The 22,915-nt window shown below is 54.1% G+C and overlaps 6 protein-coding genes across 6 annotated transcripts; 4 read left to right on the top strand and 2 right to left on the bottom strand.

Moving 5' to 3' along the window:
- The first annotated feature begins 174 nt into the window (after nt 1-174).
- Nucleotides 175-4,783, top strand: BDZ83DRAFT_607332 (uncharacterized protein). The gene is made up of 4 exons (XM_060507424.1): nt 175-1,665; nt 1,719-2,483; nt 2,548-3,727; nt 3,790-4,783. Exons 1-4 carry the CDS (start codon nt 579-581, stop codon nt 4,547-4,549), a joined length of 3,792 nt encoding a protein of 1,263 aa, XP_060368939.1. The 5' UTR covers nt 175-578; the 3' UTR covers nt 4,550-4,783.
- A 602-nt stretch (nt 4,784-5,385) lies between these two features.
- On the top strand, nt 5,386-6,634 carry BDZ83DRAFT_648236 (uncharacterized protein; the record flags this gene model as incomplete). Its single annotated transcript, XM_060510162.1, has 2 exons — nt 5,386-5,536; nt 5,673-6,634. 2 exons carry the CDS (start codon nt 5,386-5,388, stop codon nt 6,632-6,634), a joined length of 1,113 nt encoding a protein of 370 aa, XP_060368940.1.
- Nucleotides 6,635-9,328: 2,694 nt separating this feature from the next.
- On the top strand, nt 9,329-11,243 carry BDZ83DRAFT_648237 (methylenetetrahydrofolate reductase; the record flags this gene model as incomplete). Its single annotated transcript, XM_060510163.1, has 2 exons — nt 9,329-11,027; nt 11,083-11,243. The coding sequence occupies 2 exons, from the start codon at nt 9,329-9,331 to the stop codon at nt 11,241-11,243; spliced, it is 1,860 nt and encodes a 619-aa protein (XP_060368941.1).
- Nucleotides 11,244-12,232: 989 nt separating this feature from the next.
- On the bottom strand, nt 12,233-17,152 carry BDZ83DRAFT_763793 (RNase3 domain-containing protein; the record flags this gene model as incomplete). The annotated part of the gene is given in 11 exon segments (XM_060515220.1): nt 12,233-12,711; nt 12,799-13,867; nt 13,919-15,723; nt 15,742-15,889; nt 15,905-16,037; nt 16,053-16,084; nt 16,097-16,342; nt 16,352-16,408; nt 16,421-16,438; nt 16,496-16,917; nt 17,137-17,152. Coding segments are annotated over 11 exon segments (4,425 nt in total).
- Nucleotides 17,153-18,257: 1,105 nt separating this feature from the next.
- BDZ83DRAFT_607345 (TAP42-like family-domain-containing protein) lies at nt 18,258-20,083 on the top strand. Its single transcript, XM_060507425.1, has one exon. It carries the CDS (start codon nt 18,443-18,445, stop codon nt 19,907-19,909), a length of 1,467 nt encoding a protein of 488 aa, XP_060368943.1. The 5' UTR covers nt 18,258-18,442; the 3' UTR covers nt 19,910-20,083.
- Nucleotides 20,084-20,341: 258 nt separating this feature from the next.
- BDZ83DRAFT_569437 (uncharacterized protein) lies at nt 20,342-22,915 on the bottom strand (the record flags this gene model as incomplete). Its single annotated transcript, XM_060504196.1, has 2 exons — nt 20,342-22,000; nt 22,055-22,915. The coding sequence occupies 2 exons, from the start codon at nt 22,913-22,915 to the stop codon at nt 20,342-20,344; spliced, it is 2,520 nt and encodes an 839-aa protein (XP_060368944.1).

Consider the following 22,915-nt stretch of genomic DNA (forward strand, 5'->3'; position numbering starts at 1 on the left):
TGTGATTCCTCCCCCCCGTCCGAAGGGTGTGCATAGTAAACTTGTCAAAAGACATGCGACTTGCGCCCTTCTGATGACACGACCCATTGTAATCCCGGTCTGGCGAGCCAACCATTGGTGACTCCGACTTGGACGCTTCCTCGAACGCCAGAATCCATCTGGCTTGATCCGATCTACTGAGCGAGGAGGATAGTCCTTTTGAATAAAAGATTTCGTCGCCTGGAACTCGTCCGTCCCGACTTGTACCCTTTTCTTTCTTATACCCTTTTCTCGATTTGCCTCCGTGGGACTTTTGGATTTGTCACAAACTCCAAAGAGCCCGGGCCTAATCACCATCTCGACCGTTCTTGGTTGTCAACTTGTCGTTCAGGAAGATTACACGGAGCGGGGCTCACCGACGCCCTTCCGGTCTCTTTGACGACTGACAAGCACCATCGACATCAACGCGATACATTGGAGCACCACTACGCCCTATCGATCTGCAATCCCATCTGCAGAAGATCTCGCCCATGCCAATCACGCCCTTCGGGAAGTTTTTCAAATCAGTCCGCGCCCTTCATTAAGGGCCAGTCAATACAATGACAACCATCCCCGAGGACACGGGCATGGACGAATTCGTCAACTGGGAGGCTGCCGCTACCGAGGTGGGCAACATCTTCAACATGCCCACTCAGGACGTGCCACCCACCGATCCCAATCTGGACCTGGTTTTGGAGAATGCCGACGACGACGACTTTGGGTTCGTCGCCCTGGAGCATTTTTCTGGGGATCTTGCACCACCAGGAGCTGGTCTGACTGATGGCAACCCCCTCGAACTGATTGACACACAACTCTCCAGCGCCCAGGAGGACTGGTGGTTCGCTCCCGAAACGCCATGCAACAATTGCATCCTCGGTGGCTATTCGTGCAAACAGATCAAGGAGGGAAAGTTCAAGTCGTACTGTACCTCCTGTGTTGCTCTTCGGAGCGAATGCAGCTTGGCTGAGCACTTGCCTGGCGGTCTGGCCGACCTCGACACATCTGATGCCATCCCTTCCCAAAACCCCTGGCCCATCATGGGCGACCATCCCCGCGCCGTTCAAGAAGATGACCACATGGACCTCCTGTCATCTCTGAACGCTTGGCCGGCGATGGGTGATCATTCCCGTGGCACACTCGAGGACAATGTTCTCGCTGCTGGTCTGCCCGGGACATCGACACCAGACCTACTTAGAGGGATGACCGCCTCAGCCGATCAGCCTGCCTTGGAGATTGCCCAGTCCAAAACGGCTACTCCGGCCAAAGTTGGCGCTCGTTTCTCCCGCGAGTCTGTCCGTATCCTGAAGAACTGGCTTTCCACCCACACACGTCACCCCTATCCGAGTGACGAAGAGAAAGAGATGCTTCAGCGCCAGACTGGCCTCAACAAAACCCAGATCACCAACTGGCTTGCCAATGCCCGTCGCAGGGGTAAAACGCAAGCTCCTCGCTCTACTTCTCCTCACCCGCGCAGCTACAGCGGTGCCATTGACATTCCTCAGAGACGAGGAACTCCGGCGCCGGACGGCAGAGTGCGCAACATGAATCCCTTGGAGCGTTGGGTTGACTCTCCGCCCGAAAACGAACCCGCTACTGTCTCTGCCATTGCTTTGGCCGTTGCGTCTAGTTCCAGAACCTCATCATCAGGTATGACCCTTCCCATTTGACTGATTACCATCATGAGGCTAATCTCCTTCTAGGTCTTACGAGCCCGTACAGCTTCAACTTTACCGACGACGGATCAGGCAAATCCCTCTGCAATGCTTCCTCGGCCAGTTCTCTCGGAACCTCTCACGGTACCTCCCACTCTAGCGGTGGCTCCTTCGCCTCTGCCTACTCCCATGCCTCCCGTGGCTCATTCGGGTCCTTTGGGTCCTTCAACCGCGGTCGCAGGCGTCGCAGAAGGCGAGTCGGCACCAAGGTTGAAGAGAAGACTGCCCTGGCTGCTCCTCCCAAAACCTTCCAATGTACATTCTGTACCGAAAGTTTCAGGACCAAGCACGACTGGCAACGGCACGAGAAGTCTCTCCATCTTTCCCTTGAAAGGTGGGTGTGTGCTCCAGATGGGCCTGTAGCAGTCAACCCGGCGACAAATCAGCTCGCCTGTGTATTCTGTGGTGAGGCCAATCCCGACAAAGCCCATGTTGAGAGCCACAACCATTCCGCGTGCCAGGAGCGGCTGCTCCAAGAGAGATGCTTCTACCGGAAGGATCACCTGAATCAACACTTGCGGCTCGTCCACGACTGCAAGTTTGTCGATTGGTCCATGAAGGCCTGGAAGGTCGCCACACCAGAGATCCGGTCACGATGCGGTTTCTGCGGCGTGGTCTTGGACAGCTGGGGTTCGCGAGTGGAACACATTGCCAATCATTACCGTAGTGACGGAAATACTATGGCGGACTGGAAGGGTGACTGGGGTTTTGAAGCACCGGTGCTCGAGATGGTCGAGAACTCGATCCCGCCATGTATGCACCGACCCCTAAGCTATCCCGTAGACAAGCTCCCAAAGTCTAACTTGTGGTAATACAGATCTCATTGACAATGAGCGCAACTCGCCCTATCCGTACAAAGCCAGTGGAGCCCCAGCCGAGACCCCTCGCAACGCGTACGAGCTGATCAAAATCGAGCTGGCATACTTTATGCAGAACCACTACGATAAACATCAGACCCTACCGGACGACCGTCAGATGCAGCTGGAAGCCTGTCGTATCATTTTCGCCTCTGAAATCCTGTCGATCCGAGAGATCTCGTCCGAATTCTCCTGGCTGCGTGATCTGATCATGTCAGACGAGGAAGTCAAACTAGCAGCCAAGTACGGTCCTATTCGTCAAGCGGCTGAGAACAGGCTGTCTTCCTTGAAACTAGCCTCCAAAGATACCATTTTCCAGACTTGTCCTTTGGAAAACCAGCTTCATGAGTTCGTTAGAGCGAAGAGGCTACTGGGACTCACCGCCATGGATGATGAGCTTCAGCAAACGGCGGCAGAGATTGTTGGACGTGTCGAAGAGGTTTCGATCAGTCCTTCGGATCACATTGCCAGTTGGCTCGTAAGGTGCATCTTCTCCTCGACCAACTGGCTCGCCAACTTCCGGCAACGAGCCCATCTTCCCCGAACTGAGGACATTGTGGTTGTCAACGAGCGGTCGACGGATACCACCAAAATTGACTCGACTATCCACAACTACAGCAGACTGGAACACTCCCTGGCAGACTTCATGGAAAAGCAGAGGGCTTTGGGAGTCGAGCCGGACGACGCAGCCCTGCAGCGAGAGGCCAGGATGGTCATTTACGAGTTCGACGACGGCTGGAACCAGACCGCCGCTGACAACCTGGAGTGGCTCGCGGCCTTCAGACAACGCCACCAGCCCGTCTCTGCATCCGGGTCGACTATGACCACCTCGCCAGAGTCTCAGGGCCAACAATCGCTGCAGCATTCTGGCTCCGGTATCTCGCCTGTCAACTTCCAAGCCAATCTCCCTTCTTTCTTGACGGCCGATACGGCCGCGGCCTATCTGCCACCCGATCAGGCTGCTCTGCCCCGCGGCGTGAAGACGGGTCCGTTCTTCTTGAACGACGCAAACTGCTACCGCCGTTTGGCGCGTACGTTGAAGAAGTACACCGTGGCGGCCATGTCAGCGGACAACCCTCACCAACACACACCCTCCGACGCTGAATTACAGCTCCAGGCACGCCTAATCCTATACGATGAGTAAGTTCCTATTCCAGAGAACACAATGCAAAGTATCGCGTAGCTAACCAAGCCCCCAACAGCGACGACCCATGGAACCAAACCGCAGCCGACAACGCAGAATGGCTGCGCCGCTTCAAGAGAGACGCCGGCATCATCGCGGAGCCCGGCCCCGGCCTCCCGCCCGGAGACGCCTGGTCCCTCGAGCAAGGCGGCACGGGCTTCGCGCCGCCCTACGCCTTCCCCAAGGGCGACATGGCGCCCTTTAGCGAGAAGACGACCGAGGTACCGATCCGCAACGTCAAGTTCTTCCAGACGGATTCTACCATCACCAACAAGTACCTCGAGACCTTCAAGACACGCTACCCGAAGCCTGCTTCCATCTTTTGCGCGCGCGAGCTCGAGGACGGGCTGGTCAAGTTTGTCGAGTCGGAGATTAGCCTGACGGGGTCGTTCCCCGACGACGAGGCGATCCGCGCCAAGGCGAGGATGATTCTCGACTCGGCCGAGACGGCCGCTGACGACCCTGTGTTGTTGGGAAAGTTCAAGGGGTGGATGATGACGAGGGGCCAGATCCCGGGCCAGCAGCAGCAGCAGGCGCCTGTGCTTGTACGTCCGCAGCCGAGACCGCTGCCCACGCCGGCGTCGACGGCGACTTCTGCCCCGACGGTGTCGCCTGCCCCGGCTGCTGTATCCTCGGGAACCACTGGCCTGACGCTCTCGGATGCAGAGATGAATGACATCTTGCAGGACATGAACTTTGACCTCAGTGCGGCTGACTTGGAGGGTCTTGACGTGGCCATGGGGATGGATTTCGGAAGCGGCGCGGGGCCTGCGTGTTAGTAAATTGGGCCTGAGAGACGGACGCAAATGCTGCGTTTTCCAACCATGACTTGATGACGGACTACTTTATAATAAGAGAAAATCACATGTAGACGGCCCGGCTTTCAACGGGGTCGATAAAAGAAAAGTAAACGGAACGGGATCACAGGAACGAGATGGCGGGCGTTTGATTGCTATCGTTAGTTTTTGAAATTGTATACCCAATAAAAAATCTCAATTAAGTATTTTTTGGCAAAACGATCTTCCCAGTGCTGTTTGTGTTCGCTCTTGTCTTCAGCCAGCTAGGAAGTGTTGTATTATCCCAGATTGTCTTCTACTACCCCCGTCTTCCTCGTAGCTCTACCCTAGACGAAGGCAGCGAGAGGGGAAGCCCCGGTAGCTAGATGTGCGTGTACAGTCTCTTAGAATTATGATGTTGAAGGAAAAGTCAGCATAGAGCGTACGGCATGTCTTTTCCCCTTTAGCACAAGAAGTGGCTTGGTGTACGTTGGTAGATCGTGGACGACACTAGAGGTACTGTCTCACACTGTACAAGTCTTACCTTTTGACAAAAATTGTTAGGGAATAGGTGACGCTTGCACCAAGATGGCTATCCGTTATGCTCAGACAGTTAACATAACGCATATTCTGACACTGTATGGCTCTCTCATCGCTCAACAACATGCTTACACCTGACCATCCGCTCATGAAGCTCAATCATCACTTTCTCTCCACGAATCACCTCACTGCAACTCGCCAAGTCACTTCAAATCATTATCTCCAGGGGTGCTGGACAGCATCACACAACCTTACCCATCACAGTCACAGGAAAACTCTTGGCAGTGGAGCAGTACACAATGAGCTCGGCGGTGCCCACGACTTACAACAACCGCCCCAGAACGCGGCAACGTCTCCCAAAGGCACCTCCCGCCCTGGACGTGCCAAATATTGAAGAAGACGCACCGGAGAGGAAGCGGGTGTTGAATGTTCTGGCCCAGCGCAGATACCGTACGTTGTTCTGTTTTCACCGCCTCGTCGGAAACTCCCATCGGTCGGTCAAATGCACTCTACTGCATGGCGCATCGTTGTCACATCTCGACTACATCAAAAGGGGTTTACAATCTTACTGACCCTGAAAGGATAGGCGAACGCAAGAAACAAGACCGCCTCGCCAGGGAGAAGAGGCGCGCCGATGGCCCAGAGCGCTGGGTGTCTGAGACATGCGTCGACCACGGCGGCTCTCCTCCTCCGGCAGCGGCTGCTGCTGCTCCATCCGTTCCTGATGCCATGGACCCGATTGAGCAGATTGCAGACCGCCGCCTTCTAATTAACGCCGACCCGAATGACGGCGCTACTGTGGGATTCAATCTAGACGCATCTGCGGCGTGGCCAGCTGATCTCTCAGACGACAGCTCGATATCGGAGCTGCTGTACAGTACGAACCCACCAATGTTCGACCACAACGACACAGACAGCGGCGAGACCGCAATGGCGGTCCTGCCCAGTCCGCCTTCTACTATTGACCCAGCGTCCCTCATGGAAAGCGGCGCATCGCTCTCGCCGCCAGAGTTCCCCGATAGCTACCTCCTGCCCCTGAGCGACCTGAAGCTCCTCACGGGACTGCTGCGAGTCGCCACGCGACTGGGCTCCGAGTCTGTCATGTGGGATCCGGCAGCGACGTCGCCGTTCAACCTGGGCGCGGGCACGCCGGTCGAGCAGCTGCCCACGACGTGGAAGCCGACGGCGGCGCAGGTGCTGGTGCCGCACCACCCCATCATGGATTTCTTGCCGTGGCCCGACGTCCGTGATCGGATTATTAACCTGTTCAGTCTACCCGACGGGGCGAGACCGCCTGCGGCACGGGGCCAGTTGGGCCTGGTCAACTTTGCGTACGATTTGGAGGATTCTAGCGAAGGGGCGCGTATATGGGGTGGGGATCCGTACGATGCGTCGAGCTGGGAGGTCGGCCAGGTCCTGTTTGAGAGGTGGTGGTTCTTGTTTGATAGGAGTGTAATTGCTCAGAGCAATAGGTGGCGGTCGTTAAGGGGTGCCAAGGCATTGGAGATGCGGCCGGGCAGTGTGGTTGACTTGACTGACGCCGTTTAAGCGTCTTGCAGGTTGTAGGCATATAGAGTGCATGTAGACCGACTGAGAGGCAAAATCAAGAGTCCAGCCAATGCTATTGGCATAATCACCCCATGAGCATTGCCAAGGATTAGTCTGGACTCGCCTGCGAACATATGAGTCGGAGAAAGTAAAGCTCCGTTTACTTCGAGGAAGATCCGTAACTACAGTCAATGCCGGGTCTGAGCTGAGACTTGCTAGGCATCAGCATCCAAGTCGCATCTCACGCAACGAACGAACGAACGGATGGGCCAGAAGAAGCATGCGTAGCCGGACTGAGGTTAGATGCGCGACATGCAGCAGACGGGTGGCCGGGCTAGTGCATGTAGTCGCGGAAGGCGAGATGCTTGGCCGGAGCTTATTGGCTTCGCTTGGAAGCAAGATGCGGAAGCAAGTCAGTCACTCCGAATTTCAATGTTCCGCAAGGAGGAAGGAAGAATTGCTGAATTCTCAGTGGCCGATCTGAAAGAAAAGCGTCGCGCGTACTGTGTTGTGCTATGTGTTAGTGTTACAAAGTACTTCGGAGCTTTGCGCCGTTGTCACCGTCGGACTCGGTTGCAGTGATCTGGGGATATCGGTCGTTGGTGTGACGGGGAGCTTTACTACGATGGCCCGATGTAGTATCAGAAGCTTTCCGATGGACCAACTTTATCCAGTTGAGAGGCAAGACACAGAATGCCATCCCTCGCTTTTACAGGACTTTGTTCCTCTCTGCCATGTGAATGACTGACTGACCGCGAGGGAAAGTGACCAGCGGGCGTCATTCCGAAAAAGGGTTCCCGGGATGTACTGCCCAACAAGCCTTTGCGGCGACATAGTTTATAGTTTTGGGCGAAGGACTTTGGTGTTTTGATCTTCCCGTTTTTCCCGGTTTCCCGTTTCCTGTTTCCCGAGATTTGGGAAAATGTTTTGTTGGTTTAAAGAAACGTGAGCCAACGGGTTGCAGGCGTTTCAGCGAGAGATCCGCCAATCATACCAGTCGACAACCCCCATCCGTGTGTAATCACGTAATACGTGGTAGAAACTAAAACACAAAAGATCGAGTAGCAGAAGGGTGCGGTATCTGGAGAAATGGAGACCCTTTCTTGGAGCTATGCTGCTATGGAGGCTTTTGGAGGACGAACAGTCGGAGACGGGTGGACTCCTGTGTGGAGCGCGCGAGGCGCCAGAGGCTGGAAGTGGCCGACCGCCGACGACGGACCCGAGGGCGGGAAGGGAAGGCCCTGCTTGGATTAAACTTCCACGGTGCGAAAGCGGCTGGCTTGGTTGGTGTGTGGTGGTGGGTGTGTGTGTGTGTATGTCGGGGAAGCATGAGAGAGGGTTGTGACTTTGTGAGGGTGCAGTGTACCTGACGTAGGTCGTCCCGTCTGGCGGTGAAGGGATGAGGCGGGCGAGAAAGTATCCGGTCCTTTCGTCACCTCAGGCACATGCCATTAGGACACCTGTTACAGTCACTAATGTGAGTCCCTGCCGCAAGGGACTTTGGAACTGATGATATTCACTCACAGAACGACCTTATTTTGTGTGATGAGAGCGCAGATGAGTGAGACGGATATTCCAAGAAACACAATGTTTTCGTACCTTACAGAGTGAGCACCTCCATGGAGACTTCCAGGTTGACAGTTTTTCTGCCGCACCCCGCAGTTGCACAGGGCAGGAACGATCACCTCATCGATGGAGGGACACTGAGGGTGGTAAGGTGGGGGGGGGGGGGGACTCACTCACTCAATGGAAGTCTCATAGTCACTCTCACTCTCACTCTGGCTCTCACTCTTACTCTCAAGAGTCATGGAAAACTCGTGGTGCTCGGTGCGACATCCGTCCCTACCTTACCACCCTGGATGATGGATCTCTGAGAGGCCCAGTGAAATGTACCTGAGGTACCCACGTACCTCGCAATGGAGGGGCAGTCGCCAATCATTGGACCCTCTCATGCTTAGATTCCCTCCTTGTTCGGAGCTCTGATGCAGCAAAAGCGTGGGATCCAGCACTGGGAAGGGTAAGAGGGTCTGGAACTGGATGCCGCCCGTATCTACGTACCTTTACCCTCCGTCACTTCTCTTCTTCTTCTCCCCGGTCTGTTACTTTCCTGGACTTGAGCACTGAGGTAGCACATCTCGGCCGGTGCTGCAAAATTTCCAAACTTCTTCCCCCCTTCATACCTCGAAAGTCCAATTCCCTTCAAGTGCCTTTTTTCTTTTCTTGGGACATCTGGGAAATTGTCTACTGCGCAGATCCGGGGATCGGTGTGCTAGGAGAGACGTACCATACGCTTTTAGCCAAAGAGATTGTTTGGTGAGTTATTGACTTCTCGTTTCCCTTGCTTCAGAATGTCTAGACTTTTCTCCTGGCGTTCCTTAAACACGCGCCTTTTACCCCTCCACCATTCCATTCCTACCGCCCACCATTCCACTTCCACCCCGCTACTTCTAGCCTCTCCGACACTCCATCTCCCTTACCCAGGGCACTTCCGCGCCACTTCTAAATAGCTTCACTTTTCCATACGGGACTCTCGCTCCTCAAATCTGCTCTCCGTTTTTGCTTCCTCTAGTCAATTGAGTCTGACAAGCTTGCTTCTAGCACCCGGCGATTCTAGCGAGCCCTTTGGCGGCCATATTTCCACCTGTGCTCTGCCTTTAAACCACTCAAAAACCTTCCACCCACACAACCGCCAATATGCACATCAAGGCTATGCTCGACGAGTCCCGGAGGACGGGCGAGCCCTCCTTCTCCTTCGAGTATTTCCCTCCCAAGACGGCTCAGGGTGTTCAGAACCTCTACGATCGTATGGAGCGCATGTACCACTTCGGTCCCAAGTTCATCGACATTACATGGGGTGCTGGCGGCCGCATCGCTGAGCTCACCTGTGAGATGGTCCTCCAGGCACAGTCCATCTACGGTCTCGAGACATGCATGCACTTGACTTGCACCGACATGGGCCTGGAAAAAGTCAACGACGCTTTGCGCAAGGCCTACAAGGCTGGTTGCACCAACATCCTTGCCCTGCGTGGCGACCCCCCGAGAGAGCAGGAGAAGTGGGAGGCCACCGACGACGGCTTCCGCTACGCTAAGGACTTGGTCAAGCACATTCGTGCCACCTACCACGACCACTTCGACATTGGTGTTGCTGGCTACCCCGAGGGCTGCGACGACAATAAGGACGAGGAGCAGCTGCTGGACCACTTGAAGGAGAAGGTCGACATGGGCGCTACCTTCATTGTCACACAAATGTTCTACGACGGCGACAACTTTGTTCGCTGGGTCGGCAAAGTTCGCGAGCGTGGCATCACCGTCCCCATTATTCCCGGTATTATGCCAATTGCCACCTACTCCAGTTTCTTGCGCCGCGCCAAGCACATGAACTGCAAGGTGCCTGAGGAGTGGATGGCTGCTCTGGAGCCCATCAAGAATGATGATGTTGCTGTCAGAGAGGTCGGCAAGGGTCTGGTCGCCGAGATGTGCCGGAAGATTGTTGCTGCTGGTATTCACCACCTGCACTTCTACACCATGAACCTGGCCCAGGCCACCAGAATGGTTCTCGAGGAGCTCGAATGGATGCCCACGAGCGACCGCCCTGTGAAGCATGCTCTTCCCTGGAAGCAGTCCCTGGCCCACGGACGCAGAGAGGAGGATGTACGCCCCATCTTCTGGAAGGGTCGTAATAAGTCTTACGTTCTTCGTACCCAGGACTGGGATGAGTTCCCCAACGGTCGCTGGGGTGATTCTCGGTCTCCTGCTTTCGGTGAGCTGGATGCCTACGGCATTGGCTTGACAGGTACGAACGAGCAAAACAGAAAGAAGTGGGGCGAGCCCAAGTCAGTCAAGGACATCGCCAACATCTTTGTCCGATACCTTGAGACGGAGCTCGACTCTTTGCCCTGGAGTGAGGCACCTCTCACTAGCGAAGCCGATCCCATTCGCGAAGAGCTCATTGGACTGAACAAGCGTGGCCTTCTGACCATCAACTCTCAGCCTGCTGTCGACGGCGTGAAGTCGACCCATCCAGTACACGGTTGGGGACCGGCAAACGGCTACGTTTACCAGAAGGCTTACCTCGAACTTCTCGTCCACCCAGACGTGTACCACGAGATCGTTTCTCGCGTCGAGAAGAACCCTGACATGACTTACTACGCCACCACCAAGAACGGTAACCTGAAGTACAACGCCTCAAACGACAGCCCCAACGCCGTTACATGGGGTGTCTTCCCGGGCAAGGAGATTGTCCAGCCCACCATTGTCGAGGGTATCAGCTTCATGGCCTGGAAAGATGAGGCTTTCCGCTTGGGTATTGACTGGGCACACTGCTTCGAGGCTGGGTCTCCCAGCAGAACCCTTGTTGAGCGTATCATGAACGAGTGGTACCTCATTAACATTGGTGAGTATTGCTCATCAGTTTGTTCATACCGAACAAATATGCTAACATTACCCAGTGAACAACGACTTCCACCAGAAGACAGCTCTCTTCGACTTGCTCGAGGGCCTCGAGGTCAAGGAATACAGCGACATTTCGGCTGAGCCTCAGACAAACGGAGCCGTCAAGGAGCAACAAGCCAACGGCAGCGCTCCTGCCGCCGCAGTTGCGGCAAACTAACGAACGATTCATTCTGACTTGTGTTTAACACACCCCCTTTACTACTATTTACTTAAGTATGCATCATGAGCGGCGTTTTCAACAGGGCAAAAGGGGGTCAACTTTGTTTTTTCAACAAAAAACTTTTTGCAAGTGGGCATGTTTCTGTCCACAGCATTACAGCGGTAAATGCATGAGGTGAAACCAAAAACCGAACAGACAAATCACACCGCACCACACAACAAAAGTCAAGGAGAAGAGGAAACGGACAGGAAGGGAAAGCAACGGAGCAAATGCATATATCTCAACGATACCCCCATACAAACGGACCACAAGTTTCTTTTCCCCAACGAGAAGAAAAAGGTCCGGGAGAACCACACAAACAACCAGAGAGCAAGGAGTTTCAACACGGGTCTGTTTTTTATTATTTATATTTAGAGACGAATTCTCTTTTTATTTGTCACAAGCGTTCGGAATTCTTTTTTCACGTTGGATAGCAGCAACACACGCCGTGTATGCTATGGAATGAGGGAAATGACGACGAAACGCAAGAAGGAGGGGAAAGGATTGATCACGACTGCAGCAGGAGGTGACTGCGGCGGATCGGAAAAGGGGGGAGATGAGTTGGTGAGGATGGATGGAGGGAACTTGTGGACTAGTATCGTCGTCTAGTCTATCTTCAGAGCCAAATCAACTTGGGCTTGACTGTTTCCTCAAACTACACTTCTGGCGTCTTGTCAAATTGGTGATGCGCTCTACTGTGATGAAAACTACATGGAACCGTGTTCACGACGAAACTAGGGGTGATAGGGTAAAGAGTTTTCATCTGTGTCAACTTGCTCTCCTATCTCTGTTCTCGCTGTCTTCGCTGTTGTGGGTAGCGAAATGACCATTATCGCTAGCATGCGTCAGCCTCCGTTGGCATTGTACCTCGATCCCTCCCCAATCGCTTCCACGCTCCGTCCACAGAGCGCGTCTTGAATCACCACCCCTTCATCTCAGGCGGCGAGTCAATGATCAGCTAGCTGTGTGCCACACTCACCCTCCACGTCCTGGCAATCGCACCCAAACTCCTTTCTAAACGCCTCCCTATCCATATCTGTAAACTTCGTAATGGCCATCTTGGCAACCGCAACCTTGGCATACCGCCCGCTCGCAGCCGTCGCGTGGAAGTACACCTGCCCGTGGATCATGATACCGCAGAGCACCTGCGTCTCGGTGATGACGCCGGCGCCGGCCTCGATGGGCGGCACGACCTCGTTGGTCATGAGGCGCCAGCCGTCGCAGCCGAAATCGCTGCGGAGCATGTGCGAGACGTTGGTGACGGGATGGTTAAGGGCGTAGTCGCTGTAAAGGGACATGTCGGTGAAGAAGGGCCGGACGTGGGCTTCGAAAAAGGCGCGGACTTGGTCGTAGTTGTAGCCCGAGTCGACGAAGACGGCGCCAATGTACGCCTCCATCATATCGGAGAGGTATTTGGGCGCATCCTCTACGTGTTGCCAGTAGCTCACCGGAGCGGCCTTAGCCGCCGTCACCTCTTTTCCTTGCTCTCCATCAGTGGGAGCTCCATTGTGACCTTGTTCCATCAGAGCTTCTTCTCTGGCGCTCTCTTCGGCAAATCTAAGGGCAGCGACGAACTCTTGAGTCTGACTCAGCAACGAAGCCTGGGCCGTCAAGATGTGCTTGTGAAGCTCCAGCTTCACGCAGAGGCAGGCCAGGAAGCGATTGCTGACCATGGTACTCTTGTGGCGGGTTAGCCACTCGGGATCAGCGCTGGGAAACTTGTGGTAGAGGAAGTCTACGCAGACCATGTCGAGCAGAGCATCGCCGAGGAACTCGAGACGCTGGTAGTTGGGCAAAGAGCATACATTGTGAGGGCACGACGGATGCTTAAAGGCACTTCTCAGCAGCGCGGGTGACTTGAAGTCGTACCCCATCTTATTCTTCACCTGTCTGGCCACATCTCGGTACATCGCGGAGGCTGGCTCTACCTGCCACGATGGAGGCTTGTATTCTGCGTAGTAGTCTGCCCACGAGGTCATGCGCTGGTTCTTGTCGTTCACCATGGCGCTGACTGCCCGAATTGCCATGTCGAAGTTGTTCGAATCGCTGAACGTGAGATAAGCTGCGCCGATCAGGGCTTCACAAACATCAGCGATGGATTTGTCCGCGAGAGCGTGTTTGGCATCAACAATGCCTTCCTTGCCTCGGATGAGACGGAGACCCTGAGGGTACCAGCTGCGACGGTTGAATGATTTTGATCGCACGTACTCCTGTAACTTCCGGTCGATAGCCTTATTCAGGAGGTTTCGGTTGCTGATCAACAGCATCCGCTCGACATGGTATTGGAACTCATTGCTGTCCGGATTGTTGGTGAAGAGGGCAATGGTGGTAGCCATCTTCAAGCAAGTATCGCCAATGAACTCCAGGCGCTCGTAATTGTTGCCCATTCCCCCTTGGAAGTTAATTTTCTCCGCGTCGTGCTCGTCACTGTTGTCAGAGTCTTTGGTGACGGCTTCGAGGGCCAAGTCGGGCCGGATATCGAGCTTGAGCAGTTTGCACAAGTCGAGTGCAACCATGACCTGGTCCATGCGATGAATGATGGCAGGAAAAGTGAATGCCATGACGACTGTCTCCATGGGTAACTAGGTATGATCGTTAGATTATGAGTTCGGTTAGAGAGGAGCTGAACTTACAGTCGAGACCCTCAAGGGCTCTAATATCACGTAGCAGACCTTGGACCCTTCATTTGTGACCTCTACGAAGTCATCCAGCAGGTTGCGTCTCAGCGAGATCACTTCAGCCTCGACCACAGGCTGTGTATCGCGCCATGTTCGCTTCAGACGGCTTTTCATCCAGAGACTCACACTGTACTCCTTGATATTCTTCTCCACCGCCAAATCGCGCCAAGGTCTGTGGCAAGGGTCAGGAACGCCCTCGGGCACGGGATCCATTGGCTTCAGGTCTTTGCGAACTCCCCTTAAGCGTAGCTTGCGAGATCCCGCGCAAGGATCGACCACGAGCTTGTTGGTAAAGAACTCATCTGAGGTGCTGTTATCCCAGTCCAGGTATTCTTTGTCCTTGGTCGCTTGAAGGTGATTCCAGTCAATTAGTGTAGCTGCGTCCGCATGTTGATAGTCGACGAAATGACTCTGTGTGGTCGGAGCGAGCAAGTAAGGCATATCGCAGACCATAGCTTCGTATTCTTTGCTGAAAACATCCTTGAAAACACGAAGAGTGAAGGTCTTTAGAAGCTCTGAATCGGCGGAAGAAATATTGATTGGCTTCGGCAGGGACACTGCGAAAGCATCAGACTGCTGATCGTTCCCAAAGAACAGTGGTATAGGAGGAAGGTCAGGCAACTTCTCTCTGGTTAGGAGAAGCAGCGGCTTCGACACCTTGTCTTTGCCAACTGCGTCTGGCGAACCAAGTACTAATACCGTAACAAATAGTTGATCGAAGGCACCAACTCGTGACCATATTTCAGGCTTGGTACGCATCTTGTACTCTGCCTTTTTGTTGGCACTGATTGCTAGGCGGGCATTGCGCATTGCAGGCAGCTTCTTGGTAAAGATTGGCTGTAAATTGAGATCAATGTACTTCTTCCTGATCAGCTCCTTGCACAGCTCAAACGCCGCAGAACAGCGGGCAGACTGCTTCCTCTTATGTGGCATTCCTGTCATGCTAAGAATCGGGGACTGCGCCGGTAACTGAACCTCGGCGATGAAAGATTGTCCCTGGTTGGTCACCACATACTCTGGCATCAAGACTTCATCGCTGGACTGGCGCAGCGATGATGCGAAGTTGGCCAACACCTCCAAGCTAGACATCCACGTCAGCTTGGCGCCAGTCTCCTTGATGGTGTAAGTTTGATAGTGCAACTCTCCCTGCAGTATAGTAGCGTTGATGTCCATGCCCATGACCTTCTTGTCCTCTGGCAAGGCACTACAAAAGCGGCGGAGGACGCTTTGGTCATATGTGGCCTGCGCTATCGCTCGGGTATGTCTTCCATTACCAATCTCAACGAAGGAGAGGTATTCTGAATCTTGCTGTCTTGCGCGTCCCTTCGACTGAATGTACTGAATGACGGACTTGTAAAGGTCAAATCTCATGACCACATTGCAGGCAGGAATATCTATTCCCTCCTCAGCAACTTGGGTAGAGAAGATGCAATTGACTTCACCCCGCCTGAACTTTGTGATGGCCAAAAGCTGTTCCTTGAATGACATGTTGGCGAGACCTGCAGAGGACTGACTGCCGACGAGTGCTGCCGGCTTGAGGTGTGGCAAGTCCATGCCGTCCTGCCTGAACAACTCGGCGAGCAGCACTGCGGTGAGTCGCATTTCCACGAATACGATGCACCGATAATCAGTGGGCTGAGAAAAACGGACCTTCAGCTCGTCCCAAAGACGAAGGACCTTGCTGGATACATCATCCAAAGACAGCGTGGGCGGCTTAAAGTTGTGACTTTGGATGATATCTCGAAGCTTTTGAACTGCCGCTGTATGCATGCCGTTACCGTCGAACCCCGAGTAGTTGATATCTGTTCTGTTCGCCAGTCGCGCAATCGTGTTGTCTGTAAGGTATAGCTTCCAGAAGCGATCTGCTACCCAGGGACCGAGTTCCGCCATGGCGGTGGTAGTCCATTGCAGCTCCTTTTCAAAGAGCTGGTTTCTGCGGACGAGTGCTCGTATCTTCTGCACGAGTTCTGATTCAAAAGATCTCATCAGAGGGGTATAGTGGATTTCCCTCTCTGTAATCTTCCGCTTGTTGGGATTCAAAGACAGCGATTCCTCGGAGACAGTTGCAATTTCGCTATGGAGGAGGCACTCTAGCTGAGCAGTAGCAACCTTCATGTTCGTCTGGGCGTCAACCGGAGACGCAGTCATGCCGAGAATTTTGGGTCTCTTCTCCTTGTCGGACTCCTTGATGTAGAAATCCTTGATGATGCGCGCGTAAGGATGATTTTTCTTCGTATGATGTGCCTCGTCGAAGATGAGGAGGTTGATCTGGTCCATACGAATGTAAGAGTGCATCAAGCATTTTTGCAAGATGGCCGCAGTACAAACAACGACCATGTTCTCTTCAAACTGTTTGGCCCAGAACTCGCTTGACCACATCTCATCAACCATGTCGCCGCAGTACCGGGCGACAGTATGCTCCAGGTTGCACTCGAGAACCGCGTGCTGCTGAAAGACCAGCGACACCTTGTCAACCTGCATAAAGAGGTTAGTTTGAGGACAGTCGCTGGCCAGCGGTCCACTAGGGCTTACCAGAAAGAAAGCTGTACGTTTCGGCTTTCCTACTGCGCGGTCTTCGACCTCCTTCTCAAGTATGTGACGAAGCAGAAGAGCGGCAATCAAGGTCTTGCCGGTGCCCGTGTCCAGGACTGCAATGATGTTCTTCTGTTTCGCTCTTTCAAAAAGCTCGATCTGGTATTCGCGGGGAGTCTGAATGATTCTTCTGTTCTCACTTTCCTTCACCAAGTGTGCAACAGATCCATGAGTCGGAGCCTTGGTCTTTGAGGCTGCCTCAAGCACCTTGGCTTGATTCGATTCGATCCAAGACTGGAACTTGGCGTGGTCCTGACGCTTCTTCTCCGAGATCTTTCGTGGCCTCTCAGGGTTGACACTCCAGCGACGATAGTCATCTTCATCATCATCCTCCTCTGCCTGATCCTGCTCGTCGACGCCGTCTGTGTTGAGAATGGGTTCATGACTGGAGGAAGTAGCGGTTGAGTAGCTCGGAGAGGGTAGCTCGGTAAAAATCTCTATTGCCGGGCATGTTTCTCCTAGTCCGGTCGTTGAAGGCGGCTTATGGCTTCTCTGTACAGGCGTCGAGGGCTTTGAGGGAAGGGGAGTCAAGTAGAGCTCCCCCAAACCGTCGATGAGAGGCCAATCCCCAATTCTTTGACGTTTGGATGTCTCCATATCTGCGCGAATACTTTGTGAGACGGGTTCTGAACCTCAACGTCGTTGTTGGCAACTGAATACAGTCGCGGATGAGGGCGTTGAGTTATCGGGAGGTAGAAAGGATGCGTAGAAAGTGTGCGCAAAATAATTGGGAATAGAGTGCGACACCAGCTCGGATCAACTCAGAAGAGGATGGCTCCTTCTCAAACAACTCCGTCTCTGTTCGAGGTAGCGGAAGTGCGCCAAAGTCAATGCCAATCATCAACTCCGCCGAATTGAAGGAGAAGCAGGTCACTACAGGATGTAAGAAAAATGGTATGAGTTGAAGAGTCTCGATAACTCATGAAGAAGGGCAAGTAAAGAAATAGATACCTCTCAGTGAGACAAGTTTCACCTCAAACCATGTCTCTAGGGTTGGTGATATCTGGCTCAGTTGTGGCGTCTCATGAAGTGAAGGTCGGAGGGGTGAAGTGAAGTGGACGTTGTGGAGGGAAACCCGAGGGAAAGTGATAGTAGAAGGATACGATATGAGAAGTCGAGAAAACTCTGGCCGTCTGCCTTCCGGTATTTCCACTCAGGAATGGAAGGTGTGAGTGCGAGAAAAGTTGGGGAAGAACCCGCTCCAAAAACCCGGGACGGCGCTGTTCCCAATGGTGACTTGACTCTCAACGAAACAAAGGTGTTCACAACGAAACTGAACCAGCTTCGAAGGAAGTTGAAGTTCTTGATTTCAAGAGCAGAAACGGCATTGAGAATCAAAATGCTGAGATAGAGCTTAGAAATCAGATTAGACTCATGAGAGTGGAAAACATAAAGGAAACTCCAGTTTACATCTTTCCTCCGATTGTCGCCGGCATAGCGCGGCAAGCAGCATGAGGCAAGCAAACGGGTCAAATTGTGTGAGGATTTCGTCCAGATTCACGATGAATTGAGATGCAAATAATGCCTATGGAGCTCGGCGGTAGATCCTTTCAACGAAATCTAATCATTTACCCTCGAATCATCTCAGTATCTGGAAAGACGTCCAAGTGACGACTCAGGCAGAGATTGAAGCATGAATGCTGCTTCATCTGGTGAGCTGTCTCTCTTGAAGAGTTGGCGTTTATAAGCTCATCACATCCAGGATGCTGTTTGTAAGTATCAGGTACCGTGGTACCTTGCCCTTTGGTCATGAGCTCTGCCGACATGGACCCCTGTTATTACCCCACCTTCCATCTCTCAGCTGCCCCGCCGCTGCCGTGAGGGAGCACTGTCCTGGGTGGGAGGTGGTGGGTGGTCCCTTAGATAAGATAAGGACCCTTGCCCAGAATGCAAATCGCCACTCAACCTAAGGATTTGGAACGACGGAACCTAACGTTTGGCGCCAGTTCTCGATGGCCTCTTCTAAGCGCAAAAAGGCGAACCGTTGCAGTAGATTCCAAGCTAGCTACAAATCCATCAAACGCCACAGCTTATGATACTTTGATCGTCGCTGCAGCTTGGTTTTACTACATATCTTGTCGGGCCACAAGTCTCCCCTTCGAAGCTTTTCTTCTCGTATTCCCTGCAACTAGTCGCAATTCCCATTCTCTCCCAACCCCTCCACCCCTCCATTCATCCCCACTACTTACCAAGCAACAAACGACGCCTTCGACGAACACCTCCCAACAGCCAACAACTTCAATCCGAACAGCGACCATGGCAGACGAGGACCAACCCCAGACACTCAAAACTGTCTTTACATCTGCCGAGAGAAAGCGCCTCACCCTCGAAAACTCCTACGAGGCTTCCTCTCCGACCTACCTCGACGACCTCCAAACCGCCATCGCAGAGTACGAAACATGCCTCGACCTAGTTTCCCGCGCCGCCCTCTTCTCCTCCAACGAGTCCCTTGAGGACCTCTCCACCTCCTCGCTTCCCTACCTCCTCATCACATACCACCTTGCCGAGCTGCACCAGAAGCTCCCCTCCCGCCGGCCCATCGAGCGCCGCGTCGCCCTTGAGCGTGCTCGCGAGTCCTACGAGACCTTCCTCGGCGCCCTCGACTCATACGACCTCCTGACCGACACCAACAAGATGCTCTACGAGCGCTACACTGACGAGCCCCTCGCCTTCTCCACCCTCGGCACCAACGACCCCGCCAAGCGCCGCGACGCCAAAATCGCAAACTTCAAGTCGGAAAAGGCCCTCAAGGACCGCCTTGAGGCCCTGCGCCGGAACCCGCGCTACCAGAACGAGGACGGCGACGACGAGGTCGCCCGTGACCTGCATCTCGCGCACGTCGCGTACTCGGCGCACATGGCGTTCCAAGGGCTCGAGGGTATCAACCGCGAGCTCGAGGTCCTGGCCCAGGCCACGGTGCCTCTGATGCCTTCGCCGACGTCTGTCGAGGAGGACGAGCGCCGCCGCACCGAAGATCGCGGCGCCGCGGGATACACCGAGCGTCTCGAGCCCCCGCGCCGGCTGCAGAGCATGTTTGGGCAGGGGGGCCCCATATTGTCCACGGAGGGCAAGCCGCTGCAGCCGTTCACGCTCGTCGGGAACAGACAACAGATGACCAAGGATGTCTTCCGCCCCGGTCACAATCTGCCTACGATGAGCATCGATGAGTACCTCGACGAGGAGGCGCGTCGGGGCGGCATCATCGAGGGCGGCGGCGACGCGAGCTGGCACCGCCCGGAGCCCAACGAAGATGACTTTGACAAGGCGGACGAGGAGACAATGAAGGCGAGAGCGTGGGACGAGTTTGTTGAGGCGAATCCAAAGGGTTCAGGAAACACGCTGAACAGGGGCTGAGGCTAAGAAGTGGGATTAGGCATGGGGATTCGGGCAATCGGACGGGAGTATGTAATTTGGAAGAGTTTGACGCATAGACCAAAAAGAAAATAGGGAGGATACCACCGCGCATGACACGACGACGGCCTTGGGAGTTCACATTATGGTGAGAACGGCAAAAAGGCTTTACTGAATTCTTGTATTCAATACAGCAATATCAACATCTAACGCATTTGCCCAGACATCCGGTCTCATCTGTGCTGCCCTATATGTGGGCCAGTGTCATCAACCGCAGACCCCTTTTTTGTTCCCTGTGTAATCGCCAGTATGATCTGCCACCCTGGCAATCGTAATGCAAATTGTTAGTACTCCGCCAAAACGCCTCAGACAAATCCCAAGTCCACATCGTCATTCATGAGTATTGGTTGACCCCCGCATTTCCAATGCGATGATCTAGACCATAACTAAATCATCGTCGTCGTCAAGAAGGGAGGAAGAAGGAGCAGTGTTCTTGGAAGAGGACGCAGCGGAGGCCGGCTGGTTCTCGCAAGACGAGAATGCCGTGCGAGCACCGGATCCCTCAACGACGTACTCGGGAGTCGGTTCGCGGGAGCGGCTGTCCTCTGGACCAACCTCCGTCATGACCTCGTCGTCCTCGTCAGCGTCGGTATCGAAGTTGATGCTGGTGCCTGTGTCCGACTGGTCCTGACTCTCATCGAGGACCATCGTGCTCATGGCCTCCGCCACGGACTGTCCGTCTGCGGGGACGGTGAACTTGGCGTTGCCGTACTCTGAATCCCCGTCTGTGAAGGACTCTGTGCGAATTGAGACGTCGTCGGCGATGACCCTGTTCGGGTTGAAGACGGTCGAGATGCCGTCTTGCACGTCCACGCTGCCAGGTCCAACGGTGCTACCGCTCCCCTCCAGACGAAGCTGTCTCAAGACGCTGCTCACCGAGCCCGAGGTGCTAGAGGCATCCGAGGGGATCGTAATGCCGGTGTGGTAAGCCGGACCCGGACCCGCTGGACCATAATCGGCAGGAGGCAGGGAGTGCTCAAACACACCTCCGGTACCGTCGTCGTTACCGCCGGCCCAGAGAGGTAAGAACTTCAACTCGTTGTGGTGCAGCTTCAGCAGCAAGTGCGGCGTCAAGTTCATCCTAATCTCGAAGTCGGCACGGACGCATTCCTGATAGAACGGTTTGAGGAAGTCCTGGAGGGGTTTTTGGAATTCACGGGTGTCAAATGCGTATCTGTAGGCGCCCATCATATCCAATTCGCGGGTGTCGAACGGGTTCTTCATGGAGAGGGGGCGGGGGAGGTTCAGGACCGCCATCCAGGCACCGTCCCAGGCGAACTCGGGGTGCGCAACGAGAACCTCTTTCAAGTGCTCCCACAAGGTCGTGACCAACTTGTACACGTTCATTTGGCCCGAGGCGCTTGAAGTGAATATCTCGGATAGAGACGTCCACTTGTTTCCGACCGTCTCGTACATGAATGTGCACAGAGCTTTCTGCACATTGTTGAACTGGTTGTAGATGATTTCGAAGCGGTTGAAGTTCTGAATGTCGACGTAGCTGGCTCGGTGGTCGTCAATCTTTTGGAGATCGTCGGCGTCGAGAGGCTTCCGGAGCACCTTGTAGACCACATGGTTTTCCCAGAGAGTCTTCAGCGTAAACGATACCGTCATCGCGGAGACCTTGGCTTTGACCATGGCGGGGTCGTCTGGGCAGCTCGAAAGCATGCTGATGAGGTTCTGCAACCGCAACCACTCCGGAATCTGCAGGTCGTCGAAGATGGTCTCGCTAACCAGCTGGTTGACGGGCCACGAGACGCGCTCGACCATGGCTCTGGCCGCGTGCTGGATGAGGTTGTTCAAGTCATCGCCGGGATCGTGGCGCTTGCGTCCAAAGACGGTGTAGGTCGCGGCCTTGGGCGTTCCCTTGACATCGGCGGCTTCTTCTAGAGCCAGCTCATTCACCAGGATCCGGAATGCTGAGCGGGTGACGGCGTCCAGCTTCAGAGTAACACCGAGCTGAAGACTCTCTTCGGGCAAAACTTCGATGAAGGAGGTATTATTGGGAGAGGTGATCCATTGAAGAACGAGATCGCGCTATTGATCATGTTAGAATCAAACAAAATCAATAAGTGCGGCGAAGAAACTCACCACGACAGGAGTACAGTCCAAAATATTGGCAACTGCCACCAGGGTCCACACTCGAGCGGCCGAATCGATGAAGACTCGCTTGTTTGCAATGATGCACATGAGGCGCAGAATGTTGACGCGATGGCGGATGGGGCAGTAGTCCGGGATACGTCTATAGGGGGGAACCGCGGGAGCGGAAAAGTCTCCTCTAGACTTCTTTTCCAGAACCTTGGCAGCCAATCCCTTGTCCTCGCTGTACAGCCTCTCCTTATTCTTGCCGTTCTCTGGAATGACATCGCGCAGGCTCTCTCTGATGGCCGAACTGATGGCATACTCCATCTCCGGGTCCCGTTCCTTGTTCTCATCTCGGGACGCTTCGCTCGCTGAGATCTTGTCGATGATCGTGTTGAAGCTGTCGACCTTTGTCTCTTTCCAACAAGAGCAAATATCGTCATGGCCACGCACGACGTAGTCGTCTACATCGTGCTTGTCGAAGGCTGTCCACCAGTTCATGATGCCCGGTGTCAGCGAAGCTTCAGTCATCTGAAAGACGAGATCGTCGCCCTCGGAGGGGGGTGTAAGGTCCAAGACATATTTGATGCCCGGGGGAAGATTCTTGGCAATCTTGCGCCGACGCTGAACACGGAATTGGTAGGTGGGATTCAGCATCTCCGCGAATTTGGAAGATCCGGTGGCCAGGAGCTTCTCAGAGGGCATACGAAACCGGACCGAGTTCCATGCGTAGATGAAGCAATCAACGCTGTCTGCTGGGTTCGCAGGAGCAGGGAAGTCCACGAAAATCAAGGTATCGCCTTCGTTGAGTTCATTCTGGATGTCGTGGAGAATGAACTGGGAGTATCGGCGAGCCTGACTATGCGGCAT

This window comes from Colletotrichum acutatum, assembly GCF_030867785.1.
Source record: "Colletotrichum acutatum strain CBS 112980 chromosome Unknown BDZ83scaffold_14, whole genome shotgun sequence".
NCBI classification, from domain to species: domain Eukaryota; kingdom Fungi; phylum Ascomycota; class Sordariomycetes; order Glomerellales; family Glomerellaceae; genus Colletotrichum; species Colletotrichum acutatum.

Coding starts and splice junctions, on each gene's coding strand:
- BDZ83DRAFT_607345 (XM_060507425.1), top strand. CDS start 18,443: ATGCAAATCGCCACTCAACCTAAGGATTTGGAACGACGGAACCTAACG.
- BDZ83DRAFT_607332 (XM_060507424.1), top strand. CDS start 579: ATGACAACCATCCCCGAGGACACGGGCATGGACGAATTCGTCAACTGG. Junction 2,484..2,547: donor CGAGAACTCGATCCCGCCAT/GTATGCACCGAC, acceptor GTGGTAATACAG/ATCTCATTGACAATGAGCGC. Junction 3,728..3,789: donor CGCCTAATCCTATACGATGA/GTAAGTTCCTAT, acceptor AGCCCCCAACAG/CGACGACCCATGGAACCAAA.